Source organism: Orbicella franksi, chromosome 7 (assembly GCF_964199315.1).
Source record: "Orbicella franksi chromosome 7, jaOrbFran1.1, whole genome shotgun sequence".
NCBI lineage: Eukaryota > Metazoa > Cnidaria > Anthozoa > Scleractinia > Merulinidae > Orbicella > Orbicella franksi.
Window position 1 is genome coordinate 2,385,613 of NC_138151.1, and position 19,584 is coordinate 2,405,196.

General features: G+C 38.3%; 4 protein-coding genes across 5 annotated transcripts; 3 read left to right on the forward strand and 1 right to left on the reverse strand.

The window, feature by feature from the left end:
- Positions 1 to 627: 627 nt before the first annotated feature.
- LOC145492053 (tachykinin-like peptides receptor 99D) lies at positions 628 to 4,220 on the forward strand. Of its 2 annotated transcripts, XM_081471369.1 has the most exons (3): positions 628 to 1,081; positions 1,829 to 1,883; positions 3,112 to 4,220. In XM_081471369.1, the coding sequence occupies exons 2-3, from the start codon at positions 1,865 to 1,867 to the stop codon at positions 4,191 to 4,193; spliced, it is 1,101 nt and encodes a 366-aa protein (XP_081327495.1). In that variant the 5' UTR covers positions 628 to 1,081; positions 1,829 to 1,864; the 3' UTR covers positions 4,194 to 4,220. The 2 variants fall into 2 exon arrangements, with proteins under 2 accessions (XP_081327495.1, XP_081327496.1); XM_081471370.1 differs by lacking the exon at positions 628 to 1,081 and having other exon boundaries at positions 1,636 to 1,883.
- A 1,614-nt stretch (positions 4,221 to 5,834) lies between these two features.
- Positions 5,835 to 7,723, reverse strand: LOC145492055 (histamine H2 receptor-like). Its single transcript, XM_081471372.1, has one exon. It carries the CDS (start codon positions 6,942 to 6,944, stop codon positions 5,856 to 5,858), a length of 1,089 nt encoding a protein of 362 aa, XP_081327498.1. The 5' UTR covers positions 6,945 to 7,723; the 3' UTR covers positions 5,835 to 5,855.
- Positions 7,724 to 12,413: 4,690 nt separating this feature from the next.
- Positions 12,414 to 15,566, forward strand: LOC145492060 (adenosine receptor A2a-like). The gene is made up of 2 exons (XM_081471376.1): positions 12,414 to 14,641; positions 14,677 to 15,566. The coding sequence occupies exon 1, from the start codon at positions 12,866 to 12,868 to the stop codon at positions 13,832 to 13,834; it is 969 nt and encodes a 322-aa protein (XP_081327502.1). The 5' UTR covers positions 12,414 to 12,865; the 3' UTR covers positions 13,835 to 14,641; positions 14,677 to 15,566.
- A 2,190-nt stretch (positions 15,567 to 17,756) lies between these two features.
- On the forward strand, positions 17,757 to 19,353 carry LOC145492057 (histamine H2 receptor-like). The gene has a single exon (XM_081471374.1). The coding sequence runs from the start codon at positions 18,050 to 18,052 to the stop codon at positions 19,082 to 19,084; it is 1,035 nt and encodes a 344-aa protein (XP_081327500.1). The 5' UTR covers positions 17,757 to 18,049; the 3' UTR covers positions 19,085 to 19,353.
- Positions 19,354 to 19,584: the final 231 nt, after the last annotated feature.

Sequence of the window (19,584 nt, forward strand, 5' to 3'; positions counted from 1 at the left end):
CCGCAATCAGAGTAATTTTCAGCACTTTAACCTACTCTATTTTGTTATAATTGGCACGACCCAGAACGCGAGAAAGTTTCCCTAATTTGAGGAAGCCTCGTTGACGTCACGTTACAATTTTGGCACAAATCAGTTAGATCATGTGATAACGGCTTGCCCATGCTGTTATTTCAACAAATGGAATGTTCTATGTGGTCTTTTGGAAATAAATTATTGATTTTCTTCAAGCTCTTAGTAGTAGATTTATTAAACATAAACTTTATCACAATACATACATAATTAAATTCAGCACAGCACGTATCTGCTGTTATGTGATATTTTATCGTTATCAGCGTGGAGTAAGTCATTAGTTGGCAGAACATACATACATTGCAGGCAATTGCGCTAAAAAGTGAATTACTTTGTTTGCGACGGACCTGTACGTTTTCTTAATTGGCTTTCACTGAAAGCGTTCTTCGGTCGCGCGTTAAATTAAGCTTGTACAAAGTTGTGGTTTCCATAGAAAGGCAAAGCGTCCTTTAAATTAACTGTCACGTTCAATAATTTCCATTTTATCCGAAAAAAATCACCTGCCAGATTGGTTTTGGTAATCGGTAAACTGTCACACACAAGTATTCTGTTTATTTTAGCGTACACCCTCAACTTTTAGCAAAGCTTTCGCTCATTATTCAACACGATTTGCATCAGAAAACCGCAAAAAAATGAACTTAAGGCACAAAGTTAGGAAAGGAGCAAAAAGTTAACGAATAGCGTGTTCATTTCTTTCTCATCATATCCGGCAGGCAAGTATTACGTAAAATCTGTTTTCTGCTAGCCAATCAGATGGCATTTTCAAGATAATTATTATATTGAACTGACATAATTTTAAATTCCATGTCAATAACATTCTGCCCTATAATTATCAGTAATCATAATCATAAAAAATTATTGCTTCGACTTGCGTCTAAACTGCAGACAAGTTTTACAGTAAACGCATATGTGGAATGTGCTGGAAATCCTTTAAACTGAAGAAACTTCAAACAGAATGAAGATAACAGTATTTCTTTCAGGCTTCTTGTGAAGGGCAGTTGGTCATTGTGAGGTAAATGTGTGTTAGTCAACGGTGGGAACAATAATTAGGTTTGAACGGCTGGCTTTGAAATTTGAAATTACAAGGTTTAAGATATCTTACAACTAAAGATAGCCATTGTCTCTGAAACAAAAATGCTTGAAGAGGATCGGTTAAATGTGTGAAATGTTTGTGATGAGTTCCCGTCCATATTGACCATAAACTCTTACCGCAATTCGCCGTAAAATATCCTTTTCCAAAAACAATCTCAAAAAAGTGTAGTTGAATTGTAGCTCTGACATCTTGGATCTCTTTGTGAGCATTTGCGACTAACTTGAGCAAAAATATCGGTAATCAGGCTGCTATTTTTAGTAATAGCCTTCTCAAGCGTTACAGCAGTTCATGTAAAAAATTATACTTGAAAAGAAAACAAGAAGCACTACGTTTTATTTAACGATAAATAATTCGACAAGCAATTCACAAATAATGAAATCAGTTGTGAAATATTCCATCTGCGACTCCTTTGAGAAGGAAACACATGTTATGACAGTGTGGTTTCGTTGTTTTTAATCTAGCCCCATCGGTGGAATACTTGGGCGACGTCTGATGGCTTCTCGCTAAGAATAAGGATTTGTCATCAATGAACGTTTCTCCTTTAGTATAGGACCAAGATTGTGACTAAAAAAGCCTTCAATAATTCTCGTTTACTTGCTTTGTGAAAAAACAAAAACAAAACAAAGTATTTTTAAGTCCTGCCTTCACCTTTGTTTTTCCTTTCAGCTGAGTTATAAGTGAAGAGGAACATTTTTATTAACGATGAATAATTCGACAACAGGTTTGTGACACGATCTTCACTTTAATATCACATTAAAATGGAACTAGATGTTCACTGTTATCTCAATGATATAAATTTCCGCTTGATTTTTTCTAGAGAACTGCAGACTTAATTTAAGCGAGGGATTATGCATGAGATGGTGGAAGGAAATACGTACAATTTCTTCTATAAACATCGGTAAAAAAGAACAAAATTACGAGCCACACAGTAAAGCAGAAAAAAATCATGAAACACACAACGTATGCGAAACTGATTTGCAATCATTGATTACTCAGACAGATTAAAATTCCTTGGCAAGTCGTCGCGTGAATTCTTTTTTTTTTTTCCATAATGTTTCTTAGAAGTCACTTTGGCGTTGATCAAAGAGTATCCTCTTATTACTCAGATATTTTCGTGGCGGATATTTGCTTTGACTGTGTTTGCAGTATTTTCAATTTCTGTTGTCCATTCCATTGTTATACTCAATGCAATTTCCGCCATCTCCACTGATCAATAGATCAGTTATTCAATTTCCATAAGTAGCCCACTTTCACGGACATCTTGTCTGACATCATGCATCCGAACGAACACGAAGATAATGAAATGTATGATCTTAAATTATATTCCACAATTTTTATCTTCATCTAGCGCAAAACAAATTTTAAACAGTCGAAACGACTTTACTAACAGTCAGCAAATGTTTGCTTGTTTAATTGTGGTATCACTTATCACATTATTTTGGCGAGTTAAATTTAATTGGTTATAGTTCACGACTGGTAAATAAATTGGAGACTTTCCTGTGATACAACAGCCTTGCCGGGTGACTTCCACTAATTGGTAAAATTTTTAATTTTTAAAACTTTTTAATGTTGGTCTTTATTCCCGGGGGGGGGGACTCCCATAAAAAAAAAGAACGGAGGTTCTCGTCGGAAATTTTGAAAAAAACTGCTAAGAAGTACCAAGATCCTGTTTTGTGGGCATGACTTGAAATTTTTCCTCTCCGAAGAGATACCAATTCTAAAGCAGCATATTAACTGGCACTGACTTTTTTCGGCTCAGTACCCAATAAAAGGTGCCATGATCGAAAGTTCTGCTGTGGACTTTGCAAGGTTCAATTATCCACGTTTTTAACCCCTGACGAGCACCCCCGTCCTTTTATATGGAATCCCCCCCCCACCCCCACCCCCACCCCCACCCCCACCACCGTCTTTCTTGTCTTATTTTCTCACCTGCATTTCTCGATCTCCAGAACACTCCTCAGCGGGAATTGACCTAAGTATTGGCATCCACATGCAAGTTGTTTTGACTGTGTTGGCATCGGCCATCATCTTTCTTGATCTGATTGGTAATGCCATCATTATCCACGTGGTCCGCAACAGAACGCCCATGCGCACTACAATGGATCTCCTTATTGTCAATCTAGCAGCCGCTGACCTCATAATGATTCCAGTCATAGTCTACTTGGTCAACTTTTTTTTCAACCAGTTTGATTGGTTTGGTGGTATTATGGGGAAGATCACATGTCGGTTGGCTATCTCTCTTCAGGCGTTATCGGTCGCAAGTTCTGTTTACAGCGTTTTCGCCATTAGCATAGACCGTTTCTGTGCAATCTTTTTCCCCCTGAAGAAGATACTGACCAAACGGTGTATCAAATGGAGTATTGTGCTCATATGGCTTATTGGTATCAGCTTTGCTATTCCTCAGTTTTTGGTGGCAACAGTGAAAGTCGTCGCAAAGAAGCAGATGTGTGTTCCAAGTTGGAAAAATAGTGGAATGTCCTCAAGCGATTATACACTTCTCTTTCTTGTGTTTTGCTACGTCGTTCCCTTGGTAACAATCGCAACGCTTTACCTCATCATTGGGGTGAGGCTATGGAAGAGCACTGCTCCAGGCCAGCACTCGGAATTGGAAATAGAAAGGATCAGGGTCACGCGACGCAAACCCACTAAAATGCTGATTACCATTGTCATCGTGTTTGCACTTTGTTGGCTTCCTTTGCAGGCAGCGGAAGTACTGTGGCGTTTTGCCCCGGAAGTGTACTGGAACCTCATTCCATATAAAGTCAATGTTGTTCTCCCATGGTTTGGGATTGCAAACAGTGCGATCAACCCGTTCATTTACCCAATTTTCTGCGAAAAATTTCGTTCAGAATTCAGGAGAGTCCTTTGCTTTATTTGTTTTAAGGAAAGAAATCGAAAGAAATCTGGCGTGACCTTGATAACAGGGCTGCCAAAATCGAATCCAGAAAAACGTGAAAGTGTCCATAAAAATAGTAACAGCCCAAGTTCTCCGCCTAGAAAGGTTAAGGCTGTTTTTACAAGTTCTCTCTGAGCTCGAAATACGATACAAGGTTGTTCATGAATGCTAGGAGCATTCATTCTTATAACACTCAATCCTCCGCCTCTAATAAATTCTATATAAAACACTCTAGATTAGAAAAACAAAAGAATGTACAGTGGAACCCCGCCTTATGACCACCCCGTTAATTCGACCACCTCGTTATTACGGCCACTTTATTCTGGCCCAAAAAAAAAGCTCAGTCAGTCATTTTCTTATTTAAAGAACCAGTTTAATACGACCACCCCGTTAATGCGACCAATTTTCCATGGCCCGAAGGTGGTCGTATTAACGGGGTTTCACTGAATTTTCAAGAGTTGAGCCAAAAGTATGGAATGAGATACCACATCTTTAAGCTCCCTAGAAAACAGTTTAAAGCTAAATTTCATTCCTTTCTGAATGATAGCCTAACACAGCATGATTGCATGGATATTTCCCAAATCACTGCAGCCTTAAAGAAATACAAATGCTAAGTCTTATAGCTTCTTATGACTTGCTTTTCTTTACTCAACTTGATAAAATGGTTAATGCCTAAATGTTTTTTTTTTCTTGTCGTATATTCTTTAAGTTACCTGGCGCGGACAACATACTATTAATATTTTCAATTTTCTTTGTCTCGCTAGTTTTTTGTCATGTATTATTGTGTTTTTCAGTAATCTGATTATAACTGTTCAGCCTAGTAGCCCTATGCTACCAGTGGATCAGTTTTACATTTGTACTAATTTCTAAATTCAATTGAAATAAAGTGTGTGTACACGAGTGTGTGTGGAGTCAGCGCGCTCCATGTCTGGCTCACTTGGGTAAAATATACGTATCTATTTGGAAAAAGAAATGTAAGAAAGCGTGCTTCATAGGCCGTACGAGTTGTTGACGTAATGATCAGTTGATAATCCAGTAAAAGAGTTTTCCTTTCTTTTACTTGTGGTGTTTTCTAAGGAATATACTGTTAAGAGAGTTTTAAATGAAATGAAACCTAAAATCTCGCTAAAATTGAGTTTTCGTTTCCTGAATCAAAGGTAGCAAACTAAACGATTGAGCGAGGAAAGAACATCAAGTGATACAATATTTGATGGCGACAACCCCAAGTTGTGCAATATAACAAGTTTCCGTGTTTTTTTTTATACTGGGCTGTTGACCTTAAAAAAAACATTAAAGGATCTCAATGGTGATTAGCAGCAGGTTTGCTGTTTGCTGTTACAATTTGCGCATCTTAAAGGAAATTAAAACATTCCACGTTAAGTCAGTGTGACCAGGGGACAGCTGAAAAATCGTTATTAAGACTATGAAGCCGTAAGAAATCAGTCATTGAGTTGAATTTCTGACTGCGCAATTAAGAAATCTATCATTACAGCAACAGCCTTTCAAATGTAATAATAAAAACAGATGTTAATCCCGCTGAGAAATCCAGTTTTAATCATCGTTCCAAGGCAATGTGAAAGTCAAATTTTCTCATATAGTGTTTTGTAATTTCTCGTAAAATCTCGTGAGAACTCTCTCTTTTTTAGTAATACCACCTTTTTTTACCCGCACGTTGCATATTTACCGGTATTACCGTGAAACAATAATGAAAACCATGGCTTTGTTTTGCATGGCGTTTTCTTTCTTGGAAGCAATATGTCAGCATTATGTACACTGCTATTGAAATTAAAATAATACTTAATTGTCTCGACCTGTCCTTTGCTTATCATTTTCTTCGGAATTTTCTTTTCGATATCTTTTCGCTTTGACTGCTTTAGTCTTTTTGTTTGTGTCAATTGCAGTCAAATGCAAAGCTCTGGTGGAATTCAATTCCAGCCTTGTGTCCCTGCCACAGCAACCTCTCAATACTTGATAGAATGCATTCCGTAGTTGAGAGTTCATGAGAGCGTAAATAACGAAATTACAGCACGAGTTACCATAAGCCAGTGTGATGACAGTTCTCTGGAGCGCTCCAGGAATCGCGCTGTCACCTCCAAAGGCACGGATCGTTGTTGTCACAAAATAAGGCATCCACATAATAAAAAACACACCCACCACAACAGCTAACGTTTTCACGGCTTTCATTTCTCTTTTTAACACGTTGCTCGCTCCTTGATTTCCAGCACACTCAATCGCAGAAATTCTGCGAGTGTTTCTGCGGACCTCTTTGAAAATGATGACATAGGCAACTATCATTATTGTAACAGGTAAAAAGAAATAAAATACAAGCAAAAGTATGGTTAAAGTTGGGTGTTTCAGCCAGTTTATCTCACACTCTGCCATGACTGGGTTAAAGCGGTGCTCAGCGAGACCCAAGGCGGGAAAAATCGCTAACACAAGCGACTGCAGCCATATGTAAATCAATAAAATGACAATTCGTTTTGGGGTCACCTTCATGTCGTAGGACAGCGGCCATTTTATCGCGATAAGTCTTTCAATGCTGATTGCACAAAGATGAAGGATAGAAGCTCCGCATAAAAGAACGCCGAACATTGAAGAAATGTGGCACCATGTTTCTCCAAACGGCCATTGTCCTGCATAAACTGAAATGTTAATGTAAATTACTCGAAGTATCGGAACTAACAGGTCGGCGCCAGCTAAGCTGCAAACTAAATAGTTAGTCAGGCTTCTTAAATTCCTGAATCTCCAAACTGCAAGGCACACCAGACTATTACCAAGAAGCGTAAAGATGGAGAGGAGAGAGAGGATAACTCCAAAGCAAATGGATTCCACTTCAGGTATTGAAGTCAGCATGTCATTCAACGGAGGAGCACTAGTTTGATTCATGACTTCACGCGCATTGAAATACGAAAACAACCCTGAAATGTAAAGAGTAGTTCAGTGTATACATTAAGAAACATCCACTCCAAAGATGAATGGCTGACAATCTTACTGTCTGGTTGTTCATCAGTCACAGAGTATAGTACAATCGTCGCCTCTTATTTAAATCATCATTACTCAATACCTTCAAGAAGTATTTAAGTTGTCGAGTGAAACTTCAGAAAACTCTCGACGATGACAGCGCATTGTATGATCTACACTTTGAATTTTGTGCATTTAATGAACAGCAAACAAGATTGATATTGCGAAATGTGTCAAAAAAAGCAAACATCGGGAAACATTAACAGAAAGAGACAGTATTGCAATTGTAATCTATTGATTTGATCAAAAGGTAAAAAAAGAAAGGAATAGAAAGCCGCGGAAGTATAAATCAAAATATTAAAATTGCGTTTTAATACATATCCGCCCTTCAGGTGCCGGTCAGTGATAGCGCGAGGTGATTGTTAAGCAATGAAATAAGACGATGCTACGAAAGAAATTGCCCTGAGATATAAACCAACTAATCCCTCAGAAAAGGTACTTCAGTGATATCTCTTGTAGGTCGGGTTTTTTTTCTAACGGAGAGCAGTTTTGAGTCATACACAGAGAAAAGCGTTTCTAATGGAATATATATTTTTTAAAAGAAAACAAACTCCGTTTCCTATCGTGTCATTTCCGACACAATTCTCAGCTGGTGATCTATTTATACATCCGTGTTTTGCAGGAAAGCAAATAGCTTCGATCAAATAAACGGTTCTCGGGCGACTCTAAATTAAAAGAAAAACACTTTTTTTCCTGAAAAAAGCGTGTTAATTTTCACTTGAGCCACAGTGCCAAAACGAAACACCGTTATATTTCTGTCAATGAAATAAAGAATCAAACGGTACATTTTAACATAATTCATAACCTTCAATAATTCGAATTTTTTTGTAAGACGTTACCTTATATGGAGAGTGCGATAAAGTCAAAAAAAAATCAAGTGATGCCACGCAAATTCGCCTCAGTGATTGGCCAACGAGGAAGTAATTGGCAGATTGGATGACGTAATTATGTCTGTGAAAAGAAACATAGAATACATAAAACGTCCGCTAAACGGCATCTGAGCGATCGAAGCCTATGACTATTTTGCTAAAACTAACAATTGTCCTGGTAGCTGATCAAATATTCAGCAAGATTTTGATTCCTTAACAGCCTTAAGGTGTTCAGACAAAATATTTATCCAGTTTCGATCTACATGCATTTATTGAACAAGAATCAGTCTTTGATAGCATATGTATCGTGTTTGCACCGATTTATTATCAGCTTCCAAAATAAGCTGTAAGTACGACCGTTGTAAGTTGTCAGTTAGTGCGAAGATATTGCAAAGAAAAGGTGATGAGAACATGGCCTTCAGGCAGAGCTTAAAAACATGACCACAAGGAGCAAGAGAGCTTTAAATGTAATCACCCTGCTAGCTGATATTGAACTTAGACGTCCTTTACAACTATCTCACTTGTTAAATAGCTACTTAATTGGATTTCTACTTTTCTTTTCGTAGTTGTCACGTGGTATTTGTTTCATGCGTACTATAGCATAGCACTGAAATAACTTAATGCCTTTTTGGCAAGGCCAATCACGTGACTGAAGCATAAATGAGACTGCCCCAAATAACAACCAATATCAACAAACACTTAGATGAATATTCTGCTTACTACCGGGACCGCCATGACTTTCTTATAACAAGAAAATATCAGCGTCTGCTAGAGGACTGTACGTCCTTAGAATGCGATACGTTTTTAGAATTCAATCTCGGGGTCTGAACGCTTCATAACGAGTTCATCAGGGTTCTTGCGTGTTTCGCAATTTTTAAGTAAAATAAGTCACTAAGAACACTTGGCAATGAATGAAAGGATTAGCAGGTTCATTAAAAGACTGACAGATAATGCACAATACATAATGCACCCAGTGGAGATGACTGACGTCAACATTTTGTCATTTGTTGTATTCAAGGCCTCAACGAACCATTGATATTTGCTTTGAAACCTGTTTCTGGCACTTAAGCTGTTATTGATATTGAATTCCAAAAAAACAAAAAAAATCTATGCCGTTTCATCTGCGAAAACCAACTAGTATGATGTTCAATATTGTGTTGATGAAGGTTATAGAAACGTTCACGAACGTGCGAAAGAGAAAAAAAACAATTTGCTAACGAATTTCTAGCCATAACTTCACAAAAGCAATAAAAACAGAAGAAATTGTTTCTCTGTGTTGTTGCCAGAGATGCAAATCAGTAAAAAATTCCCCATACTCTAATGCTTTCTTCTTTTGAGGGTTATCAAGAAAAAATGATTTCACGAACGTTCGTTTTATTCTGACTGACATTTATATGTTCTTCAATTTTTCTTTAAAATATTAGCTTTAACCACTTACTTCTGGTCCACGAATTATTCATTTAATTTTCGGATTTAGACAGCTTTGTTATTAGCTATTTAGCTTTTAAAACTTGTCTGTTAATTTGAGCTCACAAATGTTAACCCTTCAGACAAATCTAGTCATTTTTACATGCTGCAGATAGTTTAAGGGTGAAATGCAAATCGGTAAAAATTCTGCGAGTTGTAATTTTTTTTTTTTATCTAACAGTTTCGTCTTTCAGTTCCCGAGTTCCCGTAAGGTTTTATTGACTGCTCAAGTGAATGAGAAATGGTTGCAGGCTTTTGTCAGTAATCTAGAAATCAATGATGTTTCCTAAAAGACCGTTTTTGAAATAAACCACTGTCCAAAGTCACTGACAAGTTTCGTATTCAAGACGAATGGCGCTAAAAGCTTATTATCATAAGGGATGACAAATTATTCAAATTTGTAATAAAGACTTGACAATACACTGCTGAAATTACAAAGATAAAATAGAACAAAATTCCTCACCTTGTTTATGGTCTTGTTAGCAAATGATATGAAAAGCACTTCAACAGTAATTTTGTAGGGCTATGTTCCTCTTTGCCTTCCTATTCTATAACACAATCAGAAATGCACTGTAGTAAAAATCTTGCCTCTAAAATATTCCTTTGAAGTCTACGTGACCGTATTGTCATTCGAATAAACTTGCAGCAATGTTTTCAAAGCGAGAGGGAATTTAAAGTCACTGAAATTAACCTGGTATATATAATATCTGAAACTGAAGTAACAGAAAGAAAAATATATCAGAGAAACAGCTGCAGCAGAGCAGCCAAGTAAAATCGGTGTCTTTGAGCCGCCGCTCTCTGAAACCTGTCAATATGACATGAGTAACGTCCGGCGTAATTTGTGTGCTATATTGGCCTAAGTAAACGTTAACCACTTTACTATTTAGACATTAGTTTCGCATTACAACAATGAGTATACATTGAAATCTCAGTCTCTACTCTGAGATGTTTTGTTGTTGCTTGTAGTGCGCGCTCGCACCGTTTTTTCGGGACGATCGCATTTCCGTCCACGATCGAGATACAGAATAAAATACTTTATGTAGATTAAGAATAAGCCGACTGAGGAGCGGTGAAAGTATTGAAGTAATTAAAGAATATCTGAAGTAAAAAATGTTCAAACTGTCAATAAAGTGAAAAACAAAAGAATTAAGTTTCCATTGGTGTTTAGACTAAAGTAAGTTACGTTCACGTAGGTATGCTTGTTTGGATTTTTTTTTCTTTGTTTTTGTGTTTTGTTTTGTTTTGTTTCCAACAGTGTTAAATGACCGTTTACTTTTTCTGGATACCTCGAAAAATCACCGATAGCTGTTTGTTGAGTTTTATGTCCTGAGAAACCCAGTAAAAACAGTGTTGTTATGCAGGGAGGTTAATTGTTTGTTTAACACTGAACAGATCACAAGACGAATAAGGACTCTTGTTCTCTGCTCTTTCTCCTGATTCTTTATCATAAGAAAATAAATAATGAGTTTTTTGCATCAGAAAGCAATATTAAGAATTGCCTGCTAATGTGTTTTACATTGTTTGATCCTAATGCTCAATTTCAAGTTTGTTTTAAAATGGTAGATTTTATAGACTTTTGTTCCTCTCTTTTTATGTTAAATTGTATAGATCTGCAGTAAAAAAAATTGCTATGTAAATATTGTTATCATTACAACCACGTTTAAGCCTGCAAAACTATCTCCACTGAGAAATATTCGAAGAAGAAACCAAAAAAATACGCTAATTACTTACGAAAATACGAACAAACTGGAAAAGTGTTAACTGTAGTAAAATCAAGTCCGAAAATGATGTCTGCATTAGTATCTGTTCTCAGGACCTTATTGGGTTCAAATTTGAATTAGGAACATTAAGCACAATGTCCCTTTATGTTCATTGGCTATTGTCTTTCAAATCACCAGCTGCAAACATAGCCTATCACCGCACCGCGCCCTGGGAATGATAGAAATCTTGTCAGGAACCACAGAAAACTTGAAACCGAGGCTCCTAACCAAGGCTCTTCATTCTTAGATCCAGACCCTACTCCTCTGTAATAATCGTGATCGAACCGCCATATTTGATGATGTTGCCTTGGGAACACTTGATAGCTGCATCATCTAAGTCGCTTGATCATTTCACCTGCGTGGCAAATAAATGTATCTTTTACTGCTGGTTGGTTCAAAATGGTTCAAATTCATGATAAAAATGGTACATGTTACGTTGTTTTACATTTCAAGTAAACAAAAACAGTGAGTTTTGATGATCCCTTGATATCATACAAGCTGACGGTGGAGTATTCATTTCGAACGTTTTCGTATTCTACATCAGTTAAAATCACCAGTTGGTTGTAAGCTTAATATTAAAGCAGGAATAAAATATATTGTAGTTGGTGCGATATTTCCTCAGTGACTGAATTCATAATAAGCCAGAAATTTACAGTCACTCCTGACAAGGAAGTCTAGGTTAGCTCTAAAGTGAATTTTTCAGAATTACAAGTTGTCCAAATGATGACTCAACGCTTTGAAAGGACAACCAATCTACATAAAAAATCATCCTAAATATAAAATTCATGCCGTAAAGATTTCAAAAACTTTTTTGTTGAGAAAGAAAACGTTCTGCAGATGATAACCCAGGCTTGACAAGAAATGAATCTTCCAGACTAAACTGACATTTTGATGTAAACCGCAGGATATTGAGTTAAATAGAGGCACTCCAACTTCAAGGCTAGAGATAAAAAGCGCAAAACATCAGCAGCTGGTTCTGACGTTTCAGAAAATCTATCTTTGCAAAGTTCTTTATATAAAGCATTTCAAATTTTCAGTATCAATTAATCAAACATGATGTTATAATGAACATCAAGTGCTTTCAGCGGAACACGGCCAAGGACTACATAAATTAATTATTCAAAAAATGGCATATGCCGCTCTTGGTCGTAGGTATCTCAGAAATCTGTATCAAACTCAAAATCTGTAGATTCTACTTACGAATTTGCGGCGAAAATCAGCGGATCAATTTATGTCAAGATATTTACAAAAGCTGTGTAAACAAACGCTGTGTCGTTGTTATCTGAATTGTGATCAAATCGAAGAGGACGGATCTGTTTATTCGAGGTGACCATGCTGACCAAATGAGACATTTTAATTATAACCTGACACTAAGCAATGCAAAAAGGACGAAAAAACGTCCAATATCCGCCAACGTACGCCAAAAGTTAATTACAACGGGTATAATTACTTTTCTCAATTAGTTTCTTGTCCTATATCATCAGGGAGTACCAGAGTCTTTACGACATTAAACGGTCTTTTCTCAGAAGTCGCTCCATTTTGGGACGGCAAAGCACTGGTACAAGCAACTCTCCCGTCCGACAGGTAATTCAGCAACTGGACAACTGATAAAAAGCTGAAAACTGAGATAATCCGAAAAAACAATTTGTCTGCGATCAATTTAAGCTAAAATACGCTTTTATCAAGAATCATGTTCGGAGCTATGAATAACACCACCCGTGGAACAGTCGACAACTGCACTGCTGACCTGTCCTTAATTTCCTCGATTTTTCTGATATGTTTGTACTCTGTATCGAGTATAACTTGCCTGTTCGGCAATGGAATTGTTCTGCTCGCAATCTACCAAACGACTGCACTTCGCACAGTATCGAACTTTTTCATTGCTTCACTGGCCTTCGCGGACGTTTCGGTGGGTGTCTTCATGAACCCAATTCTCATTTCGAAAGTGGCGCTGGACCTGTGGCAAGGAAATCACTGGCTCTCAAAGCTAGCAGACTTCATGTGGATACAAACAACAACAAGCACAACGTTTAATTTATGCGCTGTTAGCGTCGACAGGTACGTGGCAATTACAGCCGTGTTCAAACATCACACAGTCATTACGTGCAAGAAATGTTTCGGGGCGCTAACTTTTATTTGGATATTTTCTGTGATGTTTGCTTCGACGAGATTTTTTATCCACAATCAAGCTATTTTACCAAGGCTTTGGATTTCAACCACTCTGATCACAGTTATAATTCCTTTACTTTTGATTGGATTTTGTTATGTGCAAATCTACTGCGCGGCCAGAGCGCAAATCAACAAAATCGCCAAGCGCAAGTTGACCGCCGAGGAAGCGAAACTATCTGCAAAGAACAGAAAAGCAGCCTGGACGGCGGCAATAATTATTTCACTTTTCGTAATTATGTGGACACCGAGCTTTGTGGCCTCTTGTATTGAGCTAACCACGGCGGATCGTTGTAAAACATTGCGAATTGATTTTGCGTGGTTCTGGCTGGCTTTTCTATGCTTTTGCTCTTCAGCAATAAATCCCTGGGTATATACAATACGAGTGCCCGAGTTTAAAAATACCCTGAGAAGAATTTTGGGACGAAAGCGTTTGAAGAGAGAACTTTCTCGGAGTATTGCCGCAAGTTTTCGAAACTCGAAAAGCAGTTAGCTTTTTAATTGCCAAACCTCTGGGTGGAGCAAAAAAACTGGGCCTTCTGACATGTTCAAACCGGAGGAAAAAAAATCGTTTTTGGATTTACGTCGTTGTGGTTGTAATATTTACATGTAAAGATTTCGGAAAATTGTACAATATTTCGTTGGCATAATTGCTGCTAACTGTACTCAGTTTAGAGGGTGTCACTTTGCAGATTGGCTGGCAGCTGGCGAAATTAAGTCATTGCGCTGCAAGTTATCAGTTAATGTGATATTTTTAGCTTTTGGCGATCAAAATTACCTGCTGCAAGTTAATAGTTATATTTTCTACTCATTTTACTTCCACAATGAAACTTTAAAAAATAGTCTATTTACCCGTTTTTGTTTGAATCGTACATTTGCAAGCTAAGACTATACAAGACGATAAAATGGTCATCAATTTTCTACCAGACTGGTTGGACTGATTTCCTTTGGTGGGGAGTTTTTGCAAGCTAAGACTGTACAAGACGAGAACATGGTCATCAATTTTCTACCAGACTGGTTGGACTGATTGGTGGGGGGTTTTGAGGGAAAATAATTTACAGTTTTACAGTTCTTTTATAGAATAATGCACGGGTATGTTGAAGAGAGATAAAAATGGTCATCAATTTTCTACCAGACTGGTTGGACTGATTTCCTTTGGTGGGGGGGTTTTGCAAGCTAAGACTGTACAAGACGATAACATGGTCATCAATTTTCTACCAGACTGGTTGGACTGATTGTTGGCGGGTTTTGAGGGAAAATAATTTACAGTTTAACAGTTCTTTTATAGAATAATGCACGGGTATGTTGAAGAGAGATGTATGTATTGCAGTGGAGTTAACTGTCCGCCCAACCATCCGGGTGGTGTCGCCCTTATATAGCACAAGAACAAAAGGCTTGCGTGTGAGCCAATGAGGAAGCACTGACGTCATGGTCAAACCGGACAAACGAGTTTCTGAGACCGGCTGGATTTGATGATCCAAACTGATGGCGGACAAATTCTGTCCAACAATCTTTTGAATCTACTCTTCATTCGCAAGTTTCTATACGTCCAGCGACTCTTTAACGCCGTTACCATCTCTTTCTGTAACGCTGCTTATTTCTGAAGAAATTGTGGCGAAGAATTGGGTTTCCTTGCCACGAGCGACTTCAAAGTGATCTTCGAACCCGTTCATACCGTTCTCATGCTTTCTTGTTGGATTCCGCCTGCTATTCATCGATCCGTCTCAATGCTTCGATGCCGCTCATCACGTTGTCAAATGATATATGTGCAAACTCAGGGCCTAAAGTAATCTTAAACCAACAACTCCCTAAAACTCGGGGCTTAAACATTCAGGTCACCTAAACATCGGAAGTTTGGGACCAAACAGTGACCAAAGTTGGACTCCATTCGAATTTTGGTTGAAAGATCAGCTCCTTCGATAGTTTCACGATTTCGGAAACAAGGCTTAATCCAGCGATATTGAATCACGATCTTTGTACCTGGTAACAGCATTTTGAGACAAGATCTAATCGGAAGGGAAAACGAGGTGGCTTCGCAAATTATAATCGTGATGGAATTCTTTTTCGTCTTCGACCTGATATATACTACCTTTGGGAACGGTTTGATTGAAATCGCTTGAGTTAAGATTAAAAATCTACTTATTGGTGCTATCTGCAGAGCTTCTAATGTCTCCGCCCAACTATATTAATGAAATGGACGCTGTTTTATCAAAACTCCCCGATGCCGCTGAACTTTTTTGTATTAGGAGCCTTACATGTAGATTTCATTTGTAAAAAAATATAACAAACTTGAAAAAGAAATTGCCGATCGAGCTTTCCAAATTCACATCCCACGAGATCAACGACAAACAATGAATCTCAAATTGATCTCATATTTATAAACAATTGTTATCCCATTGTTGATTAGGGTGCGATTTATCCGACTTTGACTGATATGTCATTCTCTAGTGCATGTACGGCCTCATTAAGGCAGGTGTCCCTAAGGCGCCTGCGCGCTTTATTGAATAACGTTATTAGTCTGAAGATGTCAACGATGCCGTAAACACATGGTGTACCATCTACCATTGTACAGATGATCAATACGCTACTATCAAAAAACAAAAGGGAGCTTAAGCAAACCACAATGAAATTGGCAATTGTAACGTCGCTAAACAAACTACAATCTTGGATAATTTAATGAATAATTAAGACCACGCCCTCCCCCCATTTCAGTGATGGAAAAAATGGCGCGTTTTGGTTTTAGCGCCACTTCATCATTGAGTCGGGGGCAGGGGTGATTTTATTTCTTGTTTTATGCTGATCAAGATTGTAGCTAGGCTTTTTAAGCAGAACAATATTAAATCACCTGCGGTTTAATTCTTGCTACATTTCTTTGTTTATCAAAATCAACGCCGTCTTATCTGCTCGGTTTTGAGATATTTCCGACAGTGAAAGACGAACTGAATGACTCTAGCTTATTGCGTGATCAGTCGTAGGTGAAATATAAATATAAATATATTTTTCAATCGACGTTGCCGGTCCCCGGCGTCGCCGTCGTGCACGTTGGTGGCTTAACTCCCTTACCCAAAAAGCACGGGGCAATTTCGACTCAATGTGCAAAGACTTAAAAATGCTCAGAGAATCTAAACTGAGCAGTGCAGAAAATATTCAAATAATGTTTACTTAGATGCTCTGCGCAACCAATTCAAATGTTCCTATCTGGTGTCATAAGAGCTGGTCGCCATAGATCTACTTGATCAGGACGCGGATAGCAGCCGCCTGGCTAATGAAAAACGAGTATACGCGCTTATAACACCGACATTGATTAGAACTTCCAAGCCTTGCCACCATGGGTGTTGTAGGTTGGGGTCGCCGTTTGACAGTTCTGCGTTTGGAATAACCTGCAGGTGTATCTGTGTATCTATCGCCTGCGCAGATTCTTCACGCAAGCATGAAAGGGGAGGGGTGTTTCAATTCTAACAGGAATATTTCACCTTTTTTTTTTTTTTTTCTCTTTTTTCTTTTTTCTTTTTTTAATGACCTAACTCATATGAGCCTTCCTGTAGTTTAGCCGGATAAAGCGTCAGACCGCTGTGCGGAAGTCCATAGGCCCGCCTTCAGTTGGTAGAGCTTTTTTGTGTACGTGACTGCCGTTGAGAGCAGCTGTGCCCTGTTAGCCATTGTCTTGAAAGCAATAGCCTTAGATCCTATCTAGGTTACAAAGGTAGCCTCTTGCAGGCGTTCAGTTATATCATGGAGGGTTAGGCCGCAAACTTTGGACAAGTATATTATCTGGTGTATCAGCACAAATAGCTGAGTTTTTTCATTGATTTTCTTTAAAAACCGTTCAAAGCCAAATCGGGCCTCAGTGCAGAATTTATTACATTGTTATGATAATGAAATTAATATACATATGCGTTTGCTAAGAAACTTACTGGCGAGATAACTCAGCAGCGAACCCAGTCGCATCCTATCCAAGCACCGTTTGATATCGTACATATTCTCTTGCTCTTCATTCTGAGTTTGTTCCAGACCAGAGTGCTTCCCATCTCTCATAACACAGGTCAGCGTATTACACTATTATTTTCTATTGTTACTTGGAAGACACTATTTGTCAACAAAGGCCTATACGTTTTGATCCCATAGTCACGCTTCTTTCACATTCAGTTAGTACATCTGTTGGAGCTAGTGCGTAGAAACGGCTAATGAATGTAAACAAACGAGAAAATAACTGACAACACTATGTCCAATAGAAAATAGAAAATATCATTTTTTTTCCAAGCTGGAGCTTAGCGTGAATTAATTAGCAGTTTTGTCTTCAAGCGAAGAAAAATATGAAATATTAATGACTGATTTGTTTTTCTCTTGCTCTTTAAGCCACACGTTTTGAAACACGCAATTAAGTGAACTGAGGATATGTTTCTTTTTACACAATCTTGAAATGAAGAAGCCTCTAGGGATTATATTCTGATGATCGAGTAATGAGCTATCAAATTTCCTTTTTTGCCGAGGATTAGCCATTGGTCAGACCTACCTAAATGAATAGAATAATAATCAGTTTTAGATTATTGGGCAATACATCGAGATAAAAGTCAAGTTCTCCACTCAACTGACACCTGGAGAAGAACACATCAACTGGTGAACATAACAGCTGAATAACAGGAAGGCTTAAACGACAAGACATCGGCAGGAATTGAAAAAGTCAGGCTAGCCACAAACAACAACTGAGATGAACGAAACAACCAGTCCTCCAGTCATTTCTGCAAGGTCGCCGGCATTTATCTGGCTGGTGGTGTTAAGCTGCATGTCTGGTGTTGTGGCAGTTGTTGGAAATGCGGTCGTTCTCATTGCCATATACCGTACGAAAGCTCTCCATACAATCTCCAATTTCTTCATTGCCTCGTTAGCAGCAGCCGACATGGTGGTTGGAATTCTCCTTAATCCTCTCTTATCTGCAAAAGCCGTCATATTTAGTTACCAGAATCCTGATCTCCCGATCAGAGGCTCTGTGTTCGACAAAGTAGAAGATTTTGCGTGGATCCAAGCAGTGGTGGCAACTACATTCGGTTTAACCGCCATCAGTGTTGATCGTTACATCGCTGTGAATTTCGGGCTCCGATATGAAGCTCTTGCTACCCTGAAACACTGTGCACTTGCAACTGCTTCCGTTTGGATTACATCTCTGGTCTTTGCAAGCGTTCGGTTATTCATCGACAATCCCGACTATCTATCGATTCTTTGGCTCGTCATGGGAGTCATAACTTGCATTTTACCCTTTATCATTATAACGTTCTGTTACATGCAGATTTTCAAGGCGGCTAAGCGACAAGTTCAGAAAATAAAGCACGAAAACTCATTGACAAGTCGCTCTGGCTTTCGGCGAAAGAACACTCAAGTCAGCCACGCTAAGACAGCGTTCACTGTTGCTATAGTCATTGTTCTCTTTGTTGTGTTGTGGGTACCAAGTCTTGTCACAGCAGTAGTCCAGGTCAGTTTGGCAGGATCACAGATGCCTAAGCATCAAGTAATTTTCACGAGATTGGAACGCGTCGCATGGCCTTGGGTCTGTTTTGTAGCGTATCTGAGTTCGGCTGTAAATCCTTGGATATATTCTATTCGGTCGAGACAATTCAGAGCTGCTTGTTCACAAATTTTCAAATGCTTTGGAAGGCTCCGTCCCAGAAATGAGCCAGAATTGTCCTCAACTGAACGGGGAACCACAATTCCTAACACTTCAGCTTGCTGCGAACCAAACACGGGATAATAAACCTGTCACAGGCTAGGGGGACCCCTTTTCATGAAGGTTTAATTAATCTAAAGAAAGTCTTCATACATGGCTACCCGTTCAACAACAAGACAAATTTGATACAAATAATTTAAAATAATAATTTTTTAAGAGAGGTATCTAAGATGCTTCGTTAAATTAACAAGCGCGGTTGGAAGATATTAAAACTCAAGCCTCTATAGAAATAGAATGAGTGACACCTTAATAAAACAGGTGGTAGGAAATTAACATCAGAATAAGACCGAATAGGCGCCAGTCCGTTTTTTTTGTTTTTGTTTTTTTTTTTTGAACTGATTAGAAAGCTGACAGATATCAGGCTTTTAACTGGCCAGGCTAGGAGTTTCTTCTTGTTTAGTACTAGAAAAAAAAAATGTCCAAAATAATATATTTTAAGCCACTTTAATTAATTAATTTGTCTAACTTTACTCAGCCAACCCTTTGTAAATAGTTAAAACGAAGGCCGACAGTCATAATAATAA